Genomic DNA, 21,048 nt, shown 5'->3' on the forward strand with positions numbered 1-21,048 from the left:
GTGCCTCCCTGATGTCACGGCGTGTTCCCCCGCAGGTTTGGGAGGCACTTCGAGTCGCCACTGCTCTGGCAGAGTGTCGTCATGATCCTGACCATGCTGCTCATGCTGAAGCTCTGCACCGAGGTCCGCGTGGCCAATGAGCTGAACCTGAAACGCCGGGTCTTTTCAGGTGGGTGACCGGCAGCTTCGGGGAGAAAGCCCGGTAACTCCAGGAGTGGCATCAGCCGAGCTCCCGGGGAGAGGCTGGGCTGCCCTCGCCCAGTGGCCTCCAGGCAGTCACGGTCTTACCAAGTGGCGCTGGCGTCTGTCATGGCAGCCGTGTTCTCCATCAGTGACTGACTCGACAGCATATCCATGAAGCTGGGACTTGAGCAAGTGATCAGCTCTCTTAACACGCCCTTGGCTGTGGCCGTGGTCACACTGGACCCTCATCGGGCAGGGGGTGGTACTGCTGGTCTGTTTCTGGCTTAATCAGGCCAGAAACAGACGTTCCCTGCGGAGGCGTGTTTATCTCTGACCTTGTGTGTGTGGCTTGTGCTCTTCGCACAGCCTGTCCGTTTTTGTCTTCCTCCTGAGTCAACTGGGATCAGTTATGTACCTTATTAAACATTCACCTGGCGTCATGCTTTGTGGGCTTTGGATGGGCACACAGGGTCCATGAGCTCAGGTTGGCGAATCCCACGCTCAACACACTGCATTTTTTGGCAGCTTAGAAAATAGAAGATACTGCTCCTGATTTTGCCTTTTCCTTTGACAGTGTTCGTTCCAAGCTGATGTTCTGTGTTTGACCAAGTGGGCTGGTGGGCTTCTCTCTGCAGGGGGTTCGGTGCTGCACTTCTTTTGTCTAATGACTGAATCTAAGACAGTTCTCGCTTTGCTTTCATCTGAGACTGTGTGTGCTCAGTCTCAATTGCTGCTTAGAGAAGCGTATTCTCCAGAGTTTGTTTAGTTCTGGGACTCCTGTGGACTGTGCTCCTGCCCCACTCTTTTTCTTTTTCCTGATGGTTATTTTCTTCCACTTTGAGTGAATCATTTCCTCTTGTGTAGCTTCTGCTTTTAGTGTGAGTGTATGTAGAAAATGGGTCGGCCTCCAGCTCCAGTGAGTAGCCTGGACTGCTGAGTGTCGCTTAGGCTGTAAAGGTGATCAGCACTGCCTGTTTCTGCTGCTTCTCCCCATCAGCACCGTCCTCCCCACTGTGACTTGGGAACACTTACCCGAGGTGGTGCTGACCGTGCTGCTGCCGGTGCCCAGGAAGCAGGGCTCCTGTATCGCGGATCCCTTACCAGGGAAGAGCTGCAGCTTAGTTTCCTCTGAGACAAGGGCGTCTGTGATATGTGCCCCTTGAACCTCGCCTATAAGGGGTGCAGGATCTCACGGCCGACCACAGACTGGGCCGTGTGGGTGGTTAGCGCGATCGTCCTCACCAGGTGGGGGAAGGCCTGGGGAGACATCGGTGCCCTGGTGGCTTAGCGCACTGAGCCTCGGGCTCTGCAGCAGTGACCTTGTTAGAAGCCGTGTGTGGGCCATGATGACACAGGCACAGCAGGCACTGGGGCCCCTGCGTCACGCAGTGAACTCAGAATTTAACACTTAATGGCAGCTCACGGGCATTGGCCAGTGTGCTAGTGGGCGTCCTCGGCTCTGGGGGAGTGGAGGGCTGTGGCTCCTGACCCCTGGGCCCAGCGCAGACTCAGGGAGGGTTGTCTCCTAACCTTTGCCCACACCAGCTAAGAGTTTGAGAATTCAGTACTCGAATCCAGGGTGATTTACATATTTTTGTGTCCACTGTTTAAGAGATACTTAAGTCTCCGCGTCCTCCTAGGGAAGCCTTTAATGAGTATGTGGGTTTATTTCCTCTAATCTGCCAGAAGCAGGCTGTGAAAACGCCAAGTGGTTTGGGTTGGGAAGCTCTGCAGCCCATGGGCCTCTGTCCTGTGCTTTCCCCACCCCGTGGCCCCCTCCACCTGGCAGGTGGCCAGCTTCTGCTTCCGGAATGTGTCAGCCAGGGCTGTGAGGGTGCCTCCGGCCCCGGGAGGCAGACTTCCGGGGGAACTGACCATGCACATTAAAATAACTCAGGAGGAGAGTCTGAGGAGCCCAACTTCAGCTATAGGACAGTCAGGCAGCCTGAAAAAAAGCTTGAATGTTTTCCAGCCATCTTTTATAAAAGTTTTCAGTTCTGAAGGTCACCCATTCAACTTGAAAGTTAAAATTAAAGAAACATCAGTGGTATTAGGGAGAAAAAGCAGGTTACTTAGAAAAATATCTAATTTGTTATCTGATGAGTGACACCTGCTCAGTAGACATTTTGAGGGAGACAGGACACAACACAAAAGTCAAACACTCTCCACCCCACTGCCCAGAGGTGACTGCTTGGAACCTTGTGGCATTTTTCCCCAAGTTTTTCTTTTTCAGTCTCCTATCACAAGATTGGGATCATTTTCAAAATTAGGATCAAATGTTTTAAAAGCTCTCATTCCACAGAAGCTTTTCAGTGCCCTTGTGTGCAGTGGAGGCAGGACCCAGAGGGGTGGGTTCCCCTTTCAGAATGTCCGAGATGGGGCGGCATTCACGGAGGCCACGTGTTTCAGGGAGAAATTGGCTGGAGATGCTAATATAAACCTGCTATTTAACTGTGAACCAGGAGTGGAGTGTGGTGTCTGTCTTGACAGTGCTGTGTTTTCCTTTTTCACTTTTTATTGTGGAGAATTTCAAACATGTAGAAGTGGGAGAGCAGCATATGGTGCTCTGTGTGGGGCCCTGACAGCCTCCGACCGTTTTCCAGAGCCCGTGCACATCCTCTTCCTGCAGTTGCTGAAGCAAATCCTCGATATAGGCCATTTGTAGATGGTCTGTAACATGTCTTTAAAAGATAAGACTTTAAGAAAGCATGACACAATATCATCATTCCATAAGAAGCCCGTTCTTCTTCTTATCAAACCACCATCTGTGTGAGTTTCCAACTGTCTCTTGTGTTTCCTAAGTGTTTGGCCAGTTTGTTTCCTTAGATCAAGATCCAGTTATGGGCCACAAACTGTGATTGGTCAGTGTCTTTTTGTTGTTGCAATTTGTCTTCTTAATCTATATGGGGGTGCATGCTAATTCCCCTCAGTCATGTCTGACTCTTTGTGACCTCATGGATGGTAACCCACCAGGCTCCTGTCCATGGGATTCTCCAGGCCAGGATACTGGAGTGGGTTGCCATGCCCTCCTCCAGGGGATCTTCCTGACCCAGGGATCTAACCTCTGTCTCTTACGTCTCCTGCATTGGCAGGTGGGTTCTTTACGACTAGTGCCACCTGGGAAGCCCTTTTAATCTGTTCAGTTCAGTTCAGATCAGTCGCTCAGTCGTGTCCGACTCTTTGCGACCCCATGAATTGCAGCATGCCAGGCCTCCCTGTCCATCACCAACTCCCGGAGTTCACTCACACTCACGTCCATCGAGTCAGTGATGCCATCCAGCCATCTCATCCTCTGTAGTCCCCTTCTCCTCCTGCCCCCAATCCCTCCCAGCATCAGAGTTTTTTCCAATGAGTCAACTCTTCACATGAGGTGGCCAAAGTACTGGAGTTTCAGCTTTAGCATCATTCCTTCCAAAGAAATCCCAGGGCTGATCTCCTTCAGAATGGACTGGTTGGATCTCCTTGCAGTCCAAGGGACTCTCAAGAGTCTTCTCCAACACCACAGTTCAAAAGCATCAATTCTTTGGTGCTCAGCTTTCTTCACAGTCTAATTCTCACATCCATACATGACCACCGGAAAAACCATAGCTTGACTAGACGGACCTTTGTGGCAAAGTAATGTCTCTGCTTTTGAATATGCTATCTAGGTTGGTCATAACTTTCCTTCCAAGGAGTAAGCGTCTTTTAATTTCATGGCTGCAGTCACCATCTGCAGTGATTTTGGAGCCCAAAAAAATAAAGTCTGACACTGTTTCCACTGTTTCCCCATCTATTTCCCATGAAGTGATGATCTGTAGTTCTCCCTAAATCCCCTTTGTCCTTTGAACTTATCTGTTGTTTGTTCTACGTTGTGCGCTTTGTGCCCAGCATGGGGTCAGTGGACCGGCAGCAGCACTTGGAGCGACAGGGCTGCAGAATCTGCACAGAATCAGGCTGCTGAACCAGGGCTGTGTGGACTGCCCTGTGAAGAACATTCTGCAAGGTGATTCAATCCAGGTCCGCCCTTTAGATTCTGCAGGACTGTTGTGCTCTTCCTCCAGGAGGCACGCCTGGCAGCTGGCCTCTCTGGAGGGTGGCAGCCAGGGGGGCCCAGGGCCCAGACCCGACAGTCTGTCCCGGCCGCCCAGCACCCCACTCTACTGTCCCTGCCCCTCTAGAGGTACTTCCCCGTGAATGCTACTCAGCCTTTCAACAGTTTGATTTATAAAGGAGAGGCAGGTGAATGCTCACTTGTCGTTCAGTCACTAAGTCAGGTCCGACTCTGCGACCCCATGGACCGCAGCACGACAGGCTCTCCTGTCCTTCACTACCTCCCAGAGTTTGCTCAAAGTCATGTCCATTGAGTCGGTGATGCCATCCAACCATCTCTGTCATCCCCTTCTCCTGCCCTCAGTCTTTCTCAGCATCAAGGTCTTTTCTAACAAATTGGCTCTTCGCATCAGGTGGCCAAGTATTGGAGCTTCAGCATCAGTCCTTTCAATGAGTATTCAGGGGTGATTTCCATATTTATCTTTATTTACTTTTCAAAATCAGTTCCCAGTACCTTGCAGTGATGAGTGTGTTTGTTTTACTTTACCCCATGATTCACGTGACAGAAGTCCCATTGCTCCCTGTGGCCAGCTGCCCGCCTCCGACCCTCCGCTGCTGGCTCTTGCCCCTGGCATGGTGGTCCCCTGGAGTGCGGACCTTGCTGTGACAAGATGCTCTGAGCTCGCTGTCCAGTCTCCTGCCCCAGACCTGGTCTGGACATGGCCTTGGAGGCCCCAGTCCGGGCCCCTGGGACGGCTGTTGGATCGGGGTTCTTCGGGGCCCCAGTGGGTGGGGCAGGGAGGTTTCCAGGAGGCAGAGTGCCGTTCTCAGCTCGCTTCCCTCTCAGCTCCCAACGGGTGCCGTCCTGAGGTTGTGCCAACAGTGAGGCTGCTAAGTTGTTTAAATGCTGTCCTCAGGGTCACACGTCCCTCCTGCCAGATGCCTGTGTCGTGCAGTCACTAGAAACAGCGAGTGCCTCCCAGTGAGTGGGCCACCAGCCAGATACCCGAGTGAATTGTGTTGAGATTTGCCCCAAGTCTCAGCACTCTGGTGGAATTGGCTGGGAGGTAGACGGGGATGGGCTGACTGCAGAAGAGGACAGGGGTCCTTGTGAGCTGATGAAAGCCCCAGAGTTCTGTAGTAGTGGTGGCGGCAGGACTCTGGGAATGTACTAAACACACTCGAAGTGTGAATTTTTTATGGTATGTAGTTATAGCTTAGTGCAGCTGGAAGAAAATGTTGGATGGGGAGAGTCGCATACTACCCCGAGAATGAAAGCTGAGGACCCCCCTTCCCAGGAGGATGCTTATGCACAGACTGCTCTGCGTTTGCAGGGGCTCCTTTGTGTCCTTGGACCTCAGGGCACAGTCCTGCCTCGGTCCAGCCCACTGCCCGGTGCTGACCTAGGGTCTTCTGTTCCTGTGTTGCTGGACCACCGTGAACACGCCTCCTCGTGGGCCCTGGGCCCCCTACCTCTCCGCTGCAGCCGTTGTCCACCTCCGCCCCCTCCCACACGTAGCCCCCATGTGCTCTCTCCCAGGCGCCCCCAGCAGTGAGTCTCAAACCGTGATGAGGACCAGAGTGCCCGGGGCATTTGCAGATCTGCCTCTTGTCTGTCAAGCACCGTCCTGTCCTCTGGCCGCCCCAGGGCTGACTGTCCTGTCTCAGCCCTGCTGAAACTTCGGCTTAGTCGTCTCTGGCTCCTGTCTCTGTGGCTGCTCGACAGGTGGGCCCCAAATTTGGGGGCAGGAAAGGACCTTTTCACCCCAGACTCTGCAGTTTGGGCTGTTTGCTCTCTCACTGTCTCTTGCCCCTGCTTGTCCTCCCCGTGTCTTCCTCTGTTTTGGGATCTCTCTGTCTCTCTTTGCCTCTCCCACCCTCTCTCCCCCTCTCTGTTTCTCTCTTTACTCCTCACTCTTGTGTCTACGTGGTGCTGGCCGTCGGTTGGACCTCAGCTGGGCTCTGCTGGAACGCTCCCACGTGGGGCTCCTCATGAGAACTGGCCTTCCTCACACTGTGGAGCCATGGTTCAACGGGAGTGTCTGGGAAGAACTGGGTGGACATTGCATCTTTTTAAAGATCTGGTCTTGGAAATCACACAGCATTGCTTCTGCCGACCTGCACCTCAGGCCCACCCTGAGTCAAGGGGACAGGGGCCCTCCTCCTAGTGGGGGGTGCAGGCTCTGAGGGCAGTGTGGTCTGGAAGTGTTGCAGTCGTTTCTGCAGCTTGGTGCCTGGTGTGTCTTCAGTACAGATCTGTGGCGGCACGTGATCACAAAACATTGCCAGTGTCTCTCGGCTTCAGAGCGCCCTTTCCTCCATCTGTCCTACATGAAGGTGTTCTTCTAAAACGTAGATCTGATCATGTTGCTTTCCAGCCGAAAAACCTCAGGTAGCTGGATGCTGTGCACAGGATGTGACCTTCCCACCCGGCTTGCTGCTGGCCGCCCTGACCAGGGTGTGTGTCTGGCTGACCCCAAGCCCTGCACCTGGCCACGCCCGGTGGTTCTGCAGGGCAGGTGTGAAGCTCTGCTTGTCAGCTCAGCGGGATCAGGCCGGGAGAGAGAAGGGCAGCTTTGTGTCCAAGCCCATAAGTGGCTGAGTGGAACGCCCTGTCCTGTAGCCTACCCCCCTTCCCTCTTTTGGTACTTTGGTCTTTAGAGGAGGTGCCCATTAATGGTGAACCTGATCTAAATCAAAGACAGAACCAAAAATCTGGGAGAATCTGACCAGCTCTGGGGACTCAGAACCCAGAAGGTCCAGAAGGGGGTGTTGGAAGGGAGGCAGGGTAAGGAGAGGAGACAGTGGTTCCTGTTGGTTTATGAACCACTCCCTCCATCCCCCCAGCTCTTCCCTGAGCAGTATCAGCTGTCCCCGGGTCTAGGCAGAAAGGCTGGTATTTGCTTTTAGCTGATTACTTGAAAAATTTCCAGTTTGGGGTAGTTTCCATTGCCTAGTGCAGACCCATGACCTTTGCTCCTGCCTTTGCTTCTGACCTCAGTGACTGACCTCCGTCCCAGCTCCACTTGCAGGTGGAAACCCCCTGGAGGAGCTCTGGTGGTCTTCAGGGCCTCTGGTCAGTCTGTTGTTTTCCTGGGGTGGCCCAGTCTAGGGAAGCCTCAGGTGGGGCGGGGGCGAGTGGGAAGGCAAGGTGGCTGGCAGTGGAATCTCACACTGGGTCCTTCCTGGGCCACCGCTGGGGGCAGCTGCCAGCCCTGCTCCCTGACTTGATGTGATGTCCAAGGGCGGGCAGGTTCACATGCTGAACTAGCTGTCTGCTCACGGTGAGTGTTGTGTTGAGTGCCCTCGGGAAACAGCTTTGTTCTGAAGAATCTGGACCCTGGGACAGCTGTCTTGTAGCCAGGGTTTGTGTCCAGGTGAGTTTCCGGGGGAAAGTGGAAGGTAGGGTCTGCTGTATCTCGTCAGCACCTCCGACTTTAGAAATTAAGTGAGATTTGGGGATGTTTCATTTTTTTCCTCTGTCCCAGGGACTTATTTTGAAAGAGGACAGGTTTGGAGAACAATGGTTCACAAAGTGGATTTCCTAATGCACAGAAACCAAAAGCTTGTCTTTCTGTTCCATTTTTTTTTTTAAAGAAATGCAACAAGGACTTACCAGTGTTAAAATCGGTCTGTTTTTGTCTCTTCTTCCTTTCTGTTTTCTCTCTCTTTCTCTTTTTAAATGTAGCTGCAGATAATAAAGATGGAGAAGTCAGAGTCCCCCTTGGGCGGTCCTTTCTGGGTATGTACCACGCTGCATGTGCCACCCCTGGAGCACCGGGTCCGTTTCCTGCTCTGCAGCTCTGTCCGTCTCTTGTCTCCACTCACACCTGTGCCGCATCCTCTCCTTGCATGGGCATCACCCACCCCGCGTGGCTGCATCTCCAGCCAGCTAACCAACACAGCCTGCTGTTTTCAAGCATTAAGTAACCACTAGAAACCTACCCATTTTCTGTGTGTGTTAAGGGGGAGGGATGCAGAGAGGTAAAAAGAAAGACATGAATTCTGTTTGTTAAGCTTATCCCAAAGTATTTTATTCTTTTTGATTCTGTGGTAAATGGAATTGTTTTCTTAATTTTCGCTTTGGATTGTTCATTGTTACTTTGTAGAAATAGAATTGATTCTCACATATCGATCTTGGGGCCTGCAGCTTTGCTGAACTCGTTCATTCTAATAGCTTTTTAATGGATAGTTGAGGATTTTCTATATGCAAGATTATGTCATCCACAGAGAGTTTTACTCCTTCTTCTCCAATCTGGAAACTTTTTATTTCTTTTCTTGACTAATTACTGTGGCCAGAAGTGGGAGAGTAGATGTAGATGTGCTTGTCTGGTTACTGGTCATAGTGAGAGAGCATTTCCTTCTTGATATTGAGTGTGGTGTTGGCTACGGATTTTACAGAGATGCTTATATTAGGTTAAGCAAGTGCCCTTCTGTTCTGAGTTTGTTTTCATCATGAAAAGATACTTGAGTTTGTCAAATGCTTTTTGTGTCTGTTGAGGTGATCATGTGGTTTTTGTCATTTATTCTACTCATTATAGTACATTATGTTCATGGAGTTTTGTATGTTGAACCAACCTTGCATTCTTGGGATGAATCTCATCTGATCATGATTTATAATCCTTTTTATAAGTTACTAGATTTTGTTTGCTACTGTTAGGTTGCTTAGGTTCCTTTTTTTTTTCCCTTCTTCATATGATAACTGATTTTAGTATCAGGATAGAACTGGTCTTATGAAATAAATTGGAAATGGGAAGGGTTCCTTCCTCTTCTATTTTTAAAAAGAATTTGTGAGAATTGCTATTAATTCTTTATTAATTAAAAGTGTTTTAATTGAAATATATTTGACAGGTAAATTAAAGGTACGTGTTGACACATTTATATACTGTGATATAATAGCCAAGTAGTGGTAATGAGTACCTATATCACATTACATATTTACCATTTTTTTTAATGGTTGGATGATCACGTTTAGTCTCCTAGCAAGTTTGATGGTTGGAACAATCACTTTTCATCTCCTGGCAAGTCTGATGGTTGGATGATCACTTTTAGTCTCCTGGCAAGTCTGATGGTTACGACTGTACTCACTGTGCACTGCGTCAGATCCAGGGGCTTCTTCAGCACTTGCTTCAGGTTTATTGGTTCTTCTGAGTGTTTGGTAGGATCAGACAGTGAAACCAATCTGGGCTTGTGCTTTCTATGGAAAGTTTAAAAGGACTAATTCAGTCTTTTACTTGTAAATCTATTCTTACTTTCTATTTCTTTCTGAGTTAGTTTCAAGAGAAATTCTTTGTTGGAATTTGTCCAGTTAATCTGTTATTTGTTGGCATATATTGTTCTTATAATCTTTTTGATTTCTGTAAAGTTAGTGGTAATGATCTCTCTTTAATCCTTGACATCAGTAATTCGAGTCTCCTCTCTCTCTCTCCATCTTGTTTTGTTTCTTGCAGCTAAAGGTTCATGCATTTAATTGATTTTTTTCAAAGAGCCAACTTTTGGTTTTGTTGATATTTCTCTATTGTTTTTCTAGTCCCTAGTTTATTTCCACTTTAGTGTTTATAATCTCTTTCCTTCTGCTTGTTTTGGGTTTAGTTCTTCTTCTTTTTTTTTTTTTTACTTGTTAAGCTATAAGGTTAATTTATGGATTTGAGATATTCCTTCTTTTTTTATTGACATATAGTTGATCATCTTTTTAAATATAACTTTTAGCCATAATTTCTTTGTAAGTAATGTATTCACTGCATCCTGTAAGTTTTGGTATGTTTTCATTGGCCTTAAAATATTTTTAAATTTCCTTCAGGATTTCTTCTTTGATTCCTTTGTTACTTATGAGTGTGTTGTTTAATTTCCACATATATTAATGAATCCCCAAGTTTCCTTCTGTTATTGATTTCTAGGGGTTTCCCAGGTGGCACTAGTGATAAAGAACACCCCTGCCAATGAAGGAGACCTAAGAGATGCCAGTTTGGTCCCTGGGTCAGGAGGATCCCCTGGAGGAGAGCGTGGCAGCCCACTCCAGTATTCTTGCCTGGAGACTCCCATGGACAGAGGAGCCTGGAGGGCTGTAGTCCATAGAGTCGCAAAGAGCTGGACACCACTGAAACGACGTAGCCTGCATGCATAGCACACATGCCTTGATTTCTAATTTAACTTTTCCCTCTTTTTTTTTTTTTTTTTAAATTTTATTTTTAAACTTTACATAATTGTATTAGTTTTGCCAAATATCAAAATGAATCCACCACAGGTATACATGTGTTCCCCATCCCGAACCCTCCTCCCTCCTCCCTCCCCATACCATCCCTCTGGGCCGTCCCAGTGCACCAGCCCCAAGCATCCAGCATCTTGCATCGAACCTGGACTGGCAACTCGTTTCCCACATAATACTTTACATGTTTCATTGCCATTCTCCCAAATCTTCCCACCCTCTCCCTCTCCCACAGAGTCCATAAGACCGTTCTATACATCAGTGTCTCTTTTGCTGTCTCGTACACCGGGTTATTGTTACCATCTTTCTAAATTCCATATATATGCGTTAGTATACTGTATTTATGTTTTTCCTTCTGGCTTACTTCACTCTGTATAATAGGCTCCAGTTTCATCCACCTCATTAGAACTGATTCAAATGTATTCTTTTTAATGGCTGAGTAATACTCCATTGTGTATATGTACCACAGCTTTCTTATCCATTCATCTGCTGATGGACATCTAGGTTGCTTCCATGTCTTGGCTATTATAAACAGTGCTGCGATGAACATTGGGGTACACGTGTCTCTTTCCCTTCTGGTTTTCTCAGTGTGTATGCCCAGCAGTGGGGTTGCTGGATCATAAGGCAGTTCTATTTCCAGTTTTTTAAGGAATCTCCACACTGTTCTCCATAGTGGCTGTACTAGTTTGCATTCCCACCAACAGTGTAAGAGGGTTCCCTTTTCTCCACACCCTCTCCAGCATTTATTATTTGTAGACTTTTGGATCGCAGCCATTCTGACTGGTGTGAAATGGTACCTCATAGTGGTTTTGATTTGCATTTCTCTGATAATGAGTGATGTTGAGCATCTTTTCATGTGTTTGTTAGCCATCTGTATGTCTTTTTTGGAGAAATGTCTATTTAGTTCTTTGGCCCATTTTTTGATTGGGTCGTTTATTTTTCTGGAGTTGAGCTGTAGGAGTTGCTTGTATATTTTTGAGATTAGTTGTTTGTCGGTTGCTTTATTTGCTATTATTTTCTCCCATTCTGAAGGCTGTCTTTTCACCTTGCTAATAGTTTCCTTTGATGTGCAGAAGCTTTTAAGGTTAATTAGGTCCCATTTGTTTATTTTTGCTTTTATTTCCAATATTCTGGGAGGTGGGTCATAGAGGATCCTGCTGTGATGTATGTCGGAGAGTGTTTTGCCTATGTTCTCCTCTAGGAGTTTTATAGTTTCTGGTCTTACGTTTAGATCTTTAATCCATTTTGAGTTTATTTTTGTGTATGGTGTTAGAAAGTGGTCCAGTTTCATTCTTTTACAAGTGGTTGACCAGATTTCCCAGCACCACTTGTTAAAGAGATTGTCTTTAATCCATTGTATATTCTTGCCTCCTTTGTCGAAGATAAGGTGTCCATATGTGCGTGGATTTATCTCTGGGCTTTCTATTTTATTCCATTGATCAATATTTCTGTCTTTGTGCCAGTACCATACTGTCTTGATAACTGTGGCTTTGTTGTAGAGCCTGAAGTCAGGTAGGTTGATTCCTCCAGTTCCATTCTTCTTTCTCAAGATCGCTTTGGCTATTCGAGGTTTTTTGTATTTCCATACAAATTGTGAAATTATTTGTTCTAGCTCTGAAGAATACTGTTGGTAGCTTGATAGGGATTGCGTTGAATCTATAAATTGCTTTGGGTAGTATACTCATTTTCACTATATTGATTCTTCCAATCCATGAACATGGTATATTTCTCCATCTATTAGTGTCCTCTTTGATTTCTTTCACCAGTGTTTTATAGTTTTCTATATATAGGTCTTTAGTTTCTTTAGGTAGATATATTCCTAAGTATTTTATTCTTTCCGTTGCAATGGTGAATGGAATTGTTTCCTTAATTTCTCTTTCTGTTTTCTCATTATTAGTGTATAGGAATGCAAGGGATTTCTGTGTGTTGATTTTATATCCTGCAACTTTACTATAGTCATTGATTATTTCTAGTAATTTTCTGGTGGATTCTTTAGGGTTTTCTATGTAGAGGATCATGTCATCTGCAAATAGTGAGAGTTTTACTTCTTCTTTTCCAATTTGGATTCCTTTTATTTCTTTTTCTGCTCTGATTGCTGTGGCCAAAACTTCCAAAACTATGTTGAATAGTAATGGTGAAAGTGGGCACCCTTGTCTTGTTCCTGACTTTAGAGGAAATGCTTTCAATTTTTCACCATTGAGGATAATGTTTGCTGTGGGTTTGCCATATATAGCTTTTATTATGTTGAGGTATGTTCCTTCTATTCCTGCTTTCTGGAGAGTTTTTATCATAAATGGATGTTGAATTTTGTCAAAGGCTTTCTCTGCATCTATTGAGATAATCATATGGTTTTTATTTTTCAATTTGTTAATGTGGTGTATTACATTGATTGATTTGCGGATATTGAAGAATCCTTGCATCCCTGGGATAAAGCCCACTTGATCATGGTGTATGATCTTTTTAATGTGTTGTTGGATTCTGATTGCTAGAATTTTGTTAAGGATTTTTGCATCTATGTTCATCAGTGATATTGGCCTGTAGTTTTCTTTTTTTGTGGGATCTTTGTCAGGTTTTGGTATTAGGGTGATGGTGGCCTCATAGAATGAGTTTGGAAGTTTACCTTCCTCTGCAATTTTCTGGAAGAGTTTGAGCAGGATAGGTGTTAGCTCTTCTCTAAATTTGATTTCTAATTTAATTCCATTGTAGTTGGAGAAAATATTTTGTATCATTCCAGTCATTTTAAATTGAGGCTCGTTTGATGGCTTGGCCAATGGTCTCTCCTGGAGAACGCTCCATGTGCACTTGTGAATGATGTATGTCCTACTCTTCAGGTGCGGTAGAGGAGCGTCTGGCTAGGTTTTGTAGTGTTGTCAGCTCTTCTCTTTCCTTATTCCTCTGTCTGGTTGTTACGTCAGTTACTAAAAATGTGTATTGAAATCTCCGACTGCCTTATTTGTGTCTCTTTTCACTTCTGTCAGTTTTTGCTCTTTATATTTTGGAGCACTGTTGTTAGGTGTGTATGTTTATAGTTTTATCTTACTGATAGATTGGCCCTTTTATCATCATAAAATTTTCCTTTATGTCTAGTAATCGTTTTGTTTTAAAGTCTGTTTTTTTCTGATAGTAGTATAGCCACTGTAGATCTGTGATTGCTGTTTGTATGGTATATCTTTTTCCGTTGTGCTTTTGACTTCTTTTTTATATCTTTGAATCTAAAGTATGTCTCCTGTAGAAAGCATATGCTGCTGCTGCTAAGTCGCTTCAGTCGTGTCCGACTCTGTGCGACCCCATAGACGGCAGCCCACCAGGCTCCCCCGTCCTTGGGATTCTCCAGGCAAGAACACTGGAGTGGGTTGCCATTGCCTTCGTAGAAAGCATATAGTGGATCTTTAAAAAACTTCATCTTGCGGCTCTGGCCTTCGATTAGATATTCACTTCACTCACATTTCATGTCACTATGTCTGGATTTACCCTCGCCACTTCACTTTCTGCTCTCTGTCCTCCCATCTGCCCTAACCTCCCCCTGTTCCTTCTTTATTACTTTCTTTTGTAATAAGTAAACACTTTTAGGGTAATATTTTAATTCCTTTTGTAAGCCTTAAATATATATATACACACATATGTGTATATAATAGTATACTACATTGTATCACGTTATGTTATTTGCTTGGTGTTTGACTCGAACATCAAAGTTTATGATATGCATCTTACCAAAATCTACTTTAAATTTATACTAACTTGATTTTTAATCAATTAAAAGAGAAAAAGAGAAGAAATATGCACTTTTACTGCCTTTTACCTACATGATCACCATTACCTATACTTTTTGTTTTTCTCAAGTGGATTATAATTACTGCCTGAGGTCCCTTTCTTTCAGAATGAATAATTTATTTTTAGTATTCCCTATAAGATGGGTCTGCTAACAAGAAATTCTCCCAGATCTTTTTTATATGGAAATGTCTTTGTTTTGCCCTTTTTTAAAAAATGTTTTGCGGGAATTCCCTGGTGGTCCAGTGGTTAGGACTCTGCTCTCACTGCCTAGGGCCTGGAACCTGGGTTCAGTTCTTAATCAAGGAGCTAAGATCTCATAAGCTGTATGGCCAGGAAAAAAAAAAAGTTTTGCTGAATGTAAGAATTTTGGTTGACAGGGCTTTTTTTTTTTTTTTTTGCTGCATTTCAAATGTGTTTTTCATTTTCTCTTGCTAATTTCTCTTTCAGCCATGCCACATGACTTACGGGATCTTGGTTCCCTAATCAGGGATTAAACCTGAGCCCTCGGCAGTGAGAGTGTGGAGTCCTTCTGGACTACCACTGGACTGCCAGGGAAGTCCTTCTCTTGCTGATTTCAAGAGTTTCTCCTTTGGCATTCAGCAGGTTGACTATGATATGTGAGGGTGTGGATCCCTTTGCGTTCTCCTTTTTGGAATTTGTTAAGCTGCTTGGGTGTGCAGATTGATATTTTCATCATATCTGGGGTTTTCAGTCATCATGTCTTTGGCTGTCTTCCTCTCCTTCTCCCCTCCTCTCCTCCTATGTACATGTCACATACTTGTGCACTGACTGCTGTCCCATGTGTCTCTGAGGTCTTGTTCAGTTTTCGGAATTCTGTTTTCTCGTTCTGATTGCATGATCTTTATCAATCTGCCCTCAAGTTTGCTGATTCTTCTGCCAGCTCAGTTCTGCTGTTGTGCACCAAGATTGTGTCTTTTGACCTCAGTTTCTGGACTTTGCAATTCCAGAATTTTCATTTGGTTCTTTTTAGTAATTTCTGCCTCTTTATTGATATTCTCTGATGAGACATTGTCAGTATACTTCCTTTAATTCTGATTTACAAAACATTTATTTATTTGTGGCTGCACAGGCTCTTCGTTGCTGTGTGCGGGCTTCACACTGCGGTGGCTTGTCTAGTTCTGAAGTGCAGACTCAGCAGTTGTGCATGGGCTTAGTTGCTTTGTGGCATGTGGGATCTTCCCTGATCAGGGATTGAACCCGTGTCCTGTGCATTGGCAGGCCAGTTCTTATCCACTGAACCACCAGGGAAGCCTTTCCTTCCATTCTTTATGTGTGGTTTCCTTTAATTTTTTTAAAAATCAAACGTTTTGAAGTTTTTTCTTCAGACTGAAACTTCAGAAGTTTCAGACTGCTTTGAAGTCTTTTCTGCCAAATCTAATGGTTCTTCTGTCTCTTAAAAAGTAATTTGTTTCCTTTTTTTCCTTCTCTGTATGGGCCACTTGCCATACTTTGTTGAAAACTGGCTATTTTAGATAAAATACTGTAGCAACTCCAGATACCGGCCCCACTGTGCTTAGGGGCTTGTTTTACTAGTCTCTGTGTTAGTGACCTGGCCTAAGGGTACCAGGAGCTGACCTCGACTCTCCTTTGTCCCCCTGTTAAGCTTCTGGGGAGGGGTGGGGTCTGACACCCTGATCAGTAGCTGCTTGCTCTGTTGATTTTGACAACAGCCTCAGGCACGTGGGGACCCACCCCATCCCCGCTGCTGGAGTTCCTGCCCCCGGGCTCGCGCCACTGTGTCCGCGGTCGCTCGCGCGTTCCCGGAAGCGGCAGGGCGGGCCGGCCACACGGGGGCGCGCGGGCCACGTGGCCTGGATCTAGGGCCCCTTGCGCGGACCCGGGTGTCCGCAGTTAACTGGGTCTCGGCCTGATGGGCGGGGCGGGCGCGAGGATAGGGGGCGGCTGCGGCCCGGGGCGGCCGTACCCCACCCCCTGGAGGCGGGAGGCATGCGGGTCTGACCTACAGCCTGCCCGGCGACAGCAACCAGGCCTCCGCATCCGCCCCGCCTCCGGCCGGCCCACGCCGACCCCAGACCCTTTCTCTTTGTGATGTGTCCTCACGATCTGAGAGCTGAAGCTGTCCACTGAGACTGGCCAAGGGGTTGTGAGTTTTTAAAAGTTGGCTCCGCGGAGCTGCGCTTTCCTGCAGCAGAGCCCACGTAGGGGAGCCCTCCGGGCCGTCCCTGGGGGCACAGGGGCCCAGGCCAGCCGCGCGCATCCTCACTGGACCCTGGGCCTGGGGCAGGTCACCGTCGCTGACCCGGGGTGCCCACTCATTCGCTGGTCCTGGTTTTCTCTGGCGAGGAAAGCGGCAGGCCGAGCGCAGCACCCCCAGGTGGCGGCGGCTGGAGCTGCTGCTGGAATTGCTCTGATCCAGGGCAGGAAGGGCGGTCACCCTCTCTTGAGGCCGCTGCTCTCTCCGGCATCATCGATGGCCGATCTATACCCTTTGAGACCAAATCTCTTACATAGTCGTTTGGAGAATAAAAATACAATTCGATAGGAAATCAAGTCCTTCTTGCCACTAGGACACAAGCTCCTGGTGCAGATTCTTCAGATAGCAAATGGCTTCTTAACTCAGAAGTGATTGGACTGAGCAGGGAAGGAATGGCTTTGTGGATCCAGGGAGCCTCAGACCTTCCGCCAGCCAGGTGGGGATTTCTCCACGTTTACATAATTGGGAAGCTTCAGGGATGTGTTGGTCACCACCAGGCATCTTTAGCGGCAGCTCAGGGGCAGGCGAGCTGGGTGGATTGGAGGCCCTGTGCTGATTGACTGGCCCCCATGTGGGCCTGGGACCTTCTTTCAGCTCTGAGTGCCTTGCCATCCAGACTTGCCCTTTGGGGCCACCGACTGGAAACCACATCCGGGGAGAAAGCACATCCCGCTTGAGCTGGGGGCTTGCCAGGGGAGTGAGGGGAGGTGATTTGTATTAGCACCTCAGCTCTCGTGGGCATCCTCCTGTCGGCGTTCTGCCTGCGTCCCTGTTCTCCAAGCACCATCTGCTCACGCACAGAGTGGGATGCAGCGGCCCAGGAGGAAGGTGTCACCTGAGTGGCTCTGTTTCAGGAGTAGGGTGCCAGCCCACCCCTGTGCCTGGTCTAGAATCAGTTTTGAGAGGGAGTCCAGACCATTCTTTCTTAGCTTATTTTAAAAATTATTAACAAAAAAATCTTTGACGTAGGAATCCCTAAAGAAGTATAAGAAATTCTTGATTCTTCTGATTACAGATCAGCGATCTATACATTTTATTAAGCATCTTCTGTGTTCTTCTAACTTTTTCTGACTAAACTCTGCAAGTCTCACTTCATGCTTTCTATATCTACCCAGTGTTATCCTCAGCCGACATTTTTCTTTATGTAATTTCCTGCTTTTTTCTCCCTGCTGCTTGTTTTAACTCACCACATCAGTTACAGTTAATGGGTAGAAGGGTCATTAAATGTCTTTTAAATTGTCCAGGATTCAAATGACAGCATCAAACTTAAAGTTTGAAAGAACTTTTTTTATCTTCAGTATTAGAGAATATATTCTCTAAAGTGAATATGTATGTCTGTATACAATTTGAAAGTGCACAGTTCATTGGTTTTTAGTACATTCACGGTGTTGTGCGGTGACCACCACCATCTCATTACAGAATATTTCCATCAGCCCAAAACAGACCCCACACTGCCCAGTTGCCTTACCCCGAGCCCTGGTAACCACTGATCTGCTTTCTGTCTCTGTTTTGCTTATTCTGGACACGTCATGTGAGGGAATAATACAGACTTTTGTGTCTGAATTCTTTCATTGAGCATGTATTTTCAAGATTCACCCAGGTGGTAGCCTGTGTTAGTACTTAATTCCTTTTTAAGGCTGAGTAATATTCCACTGTGTGGCTGGACCACATTTTGTTTATCCATGTGTCCAGTGATGGACATTTAGGTTGTTTCTTGTTTTGAATGGTCCTGCTGTGAATAATCATGGGAAGTTTTCACGTGAACAAGAAGGTTTTCAGTTCTCTGGGATATTTACATAGGAATAGAGTTGCTGGGCTGTGTGCTAACTCCACGTTTCATCATTTGAGGAACTGCAGGACTGCCTTTTAAAGTGGCTGCACCATTTTAAATTCCTATCAGCTGTGTGTGAAGTTCCCAGTTTCTCCACATCCTCATCAAGACTTTCTATTTTCCTTTTCACTTTTGCCATCGTAGTAACTGTGAAGTGATATCTCATTATGGTTTTGACTTGAGTTCCTTACAACTCGTGATGTTGAGCATCTTTTCATGTGCTTGTTGGCTATTTGTGTGTCTTTAGAGAAATATTTATTTGGGTCCTTATCATTTTTTAATTGTGTTGTTTGTCTTATTGTTGTAAATCATATATATTCAAAAGGAATGTGTACTTCTTCTCCCCCGGGAGTTGTAAGTGGTGCTCGTTTTGTAGACTGTCGGGCTTCGGTGTCCTGCGGAGCCTCTCTTGGTCCTGTCCTCTCCGAGGGACCGGGACCTGTGTGTCTTCCCCGTAGCAGCGCTCATGCTTCCTCTCCCAGCCTCTCTGTACCGGCCGTGGTTGGATGACTCAGGTCCTCAGGAGCCCGTGGGTGCGGCCCCCCAGGGTTGCCTGGTCCTTGGCCCGTGCACTGAGGATGTGTTGAGAGCATGTCCCTTGGGGGTGTCCTTAGCTACCTGCAAGTCCAGGAGGCAGAGAGGTGGACGGTCTCCAGCAGTGTTCCCTCCCGGCTCTGTGACCTGGAAGAAGCCCGTCCGGAGGCAGTGGGGGCTCTGTCGCGGGGTGTGGAGGCCCTCAAGGATGCTGGTGGTGGCCACTGCCCCGGGCTGTGACGGGGCAGGGTTGGGATGCTGGCAGTTCCCTCGTGTGAGGACACAGGGCCCGTCCTTGCACCTGAGGGAGCCCGAGTGGCAGAGATGGTCAGGGAGACCCGGGAGGGCCTTAACCAGGAAGCTGGCCCCTTCTTTGCCCCAGAGAACTGGCAGATAAAGCCGCGCAAGGTCTCATCCAGCCCACGTGCAGCTCTCGAGACTCAGCCATGAGGGTGGGCTTCCCGAAGACGGAGGGCCTGTCCCCCTGCCCTTGCTCCTCAGGCCCCTCTGAACTCCCTGTCCACTCAAGCAGCTCTGTTTCCTTTTAGCAGCTTTACTGAGGTCTGATCAGCATGCAGTGAGTGCATCAAAGTGTGAAGCTCTGGTCAGTTTGGGCCTGTGTACAACCTTCGCCCAGACCAAGACAGTGAACATGCTGGTCATCCCACAGTTTTCCTCTTTGTGATTCCCCGCCTCCCCCAAATACTAATCTGCTTTCCGTCACCATTCATTTGCATTTACTAGAATTTGACACATTTACTGGAATTTTACCAGAATTTGGAACCATCCAGTATATACTGTTTTGTCTGGTTTCTTTCACTGAGCATAATTATTTTGAAATTTGTCCAAGGTGTAGAGTGTATCAACAGTTTGTTCCTTTTTATTGTTGAGTTATGTGGTTATATTACAAGTTTTCTGTTTATTAACTGGTTGATGGATATTTGGATCATTTCCAGTTTTTGACTGTTACAAATAAAACTGTGAATGAACTCTCGCGTTCAGGTCTTACATGAACATGTGCTTTCTTTTCTCTTGGGTATATACCTAGCAGTGGACTGGCTGGATCGTATGGTAAGTGTATATTTAATTTTTAACGAAATTGTTGCACTGTCTTCCCAAGTGCTGTACCATTTTGCATTCCCACCAGCAGTGTGTAAATTCCAGTTGCTTTGCATCCTCATCAATACTTTGTATAGACCTTTTTAAAAAAAATTTTTTTTTCCATTCAAATAGGCGTGTGGTAGCATTTCATTGTTTTCTTACTTTGCGTTTCACTAATGACGTCACATCTTTTCACGTGCTTGTTTGTCATCCTTAGAATCTTCATTGGTGAAGTATCCAGGTCTTCTGTCCCTTTAAAAGTTGTTCTTATTGAGTTGTGAGTTTTTAATGTTTTGGATACAGGTCCTTTCATCAGATACATGGTTTGCAGTATCTTCTCCCTGTCTGTGCTTTGTCTTTTCATTCTTTTAGTAATTTCTTCTGACAAGCCAAAGTTTTTAATTCTTTATGAAGCCCAGCTTATTAGTTTGTTCTGTTGTTGATTGTGCTTTTGGTGTCAGATCTGAGGCATCTTTGTCAAACGCAAGGCCACAAAGGTTTCTCCCTGTTTTTTTCCTGGTAGTTTTAGGTTTTACATTTAGATCTGTGATCTGATTACCTGTGAGTTACTTTTGTTTCTGGTGTGAGGTATGGATTCAGCTTTACTGCTTTTGTGTATGGATGTCCAAAGACTGTCTTTTTTCCCCACTAAATCACCTATGCATCTCTGTCAGAAGTCGGCTCTCTCTGTGTGGGTCCGTTTCTGGACTCTGTTCTGATGAATTGATTTATTTCTTGGTTCCTGTGCCAGCACCACACTGTCCTAATTACTGGCTTGGTACTGAGGCTGGGATCAGGTAGTGTTAGTCCTCCAGCTTTGTTCTCTGTTCTGTGTGCTTTGCCTTTCCATGTGGATCTTAGGGTCAATTTGTCACTTTCTACATTAAGCATGCTAGGACTTTGGTTGGAGTTATCTTGTATCTATAATCTGGGGAGACTAGTCATCATTATGCTTGTGCAGAGGGTGTTACCATAGCCACCCTGGGGCTGCTGTCCTTAGAAAGGCCTGCTTCCCCAGCAGGCCCCTGAGTGATGTCCGGGAACTCGGATTTTGGGAGACTTCCCATTGTTCCCAGAATTGGCAAGAGGTGCTGTCTGTGCTTCAGTTGTCTGGACACCTGCTGTCCTTCTGGAAGTCTGGAATTCCACTGTGTGTTA

General features: G+C 46.6%; 1 protein-coding gene across 2 annotated transcripts in view; it reads left to right on the plus strand.

Annotated features, from left to right (window-relative positions):
• The window catches only part of SLC66A2 (solute carrier family 66 member 2), a 44,058-nt gene that overhangs the window by 4,943 nt on the left and 18,067 nt on the right, over window positions 1-21,048 (plus strand). The window contains exons 2-3 of one of the 2 annotated variants that reach the window (XM_061399477.1): window positions 36-169; window positions 7,901-7,954. In XM_061399477.1, coding sequence (XP_061255461.1) covers window positions 36-169; window positions 7,901-7,954 — 188 coding nt within the window. The remainder of the gene's footprint in view (window positions 1-35; window positions 170-7,900; window positions 7,955-21,048) is intronic. The other variant, XM_061399476.1, reaches the window with a different exon arrangement.

Source organism: Bos javanicus, chromosome 24 (assembly GCF_032452875.1).
Source record: "Bos javanicus breed banteng chromosome 24, ARS-OSU_banteng_1.0, whole genome shotgun sequence".
Classification (NCBI taxonomy): domain Eukaryota; kingdom Metazoa; phylum Chordata; class Mammalia; order Artiodactyla; family Bovidae; genus Bos; species Bos javanicus.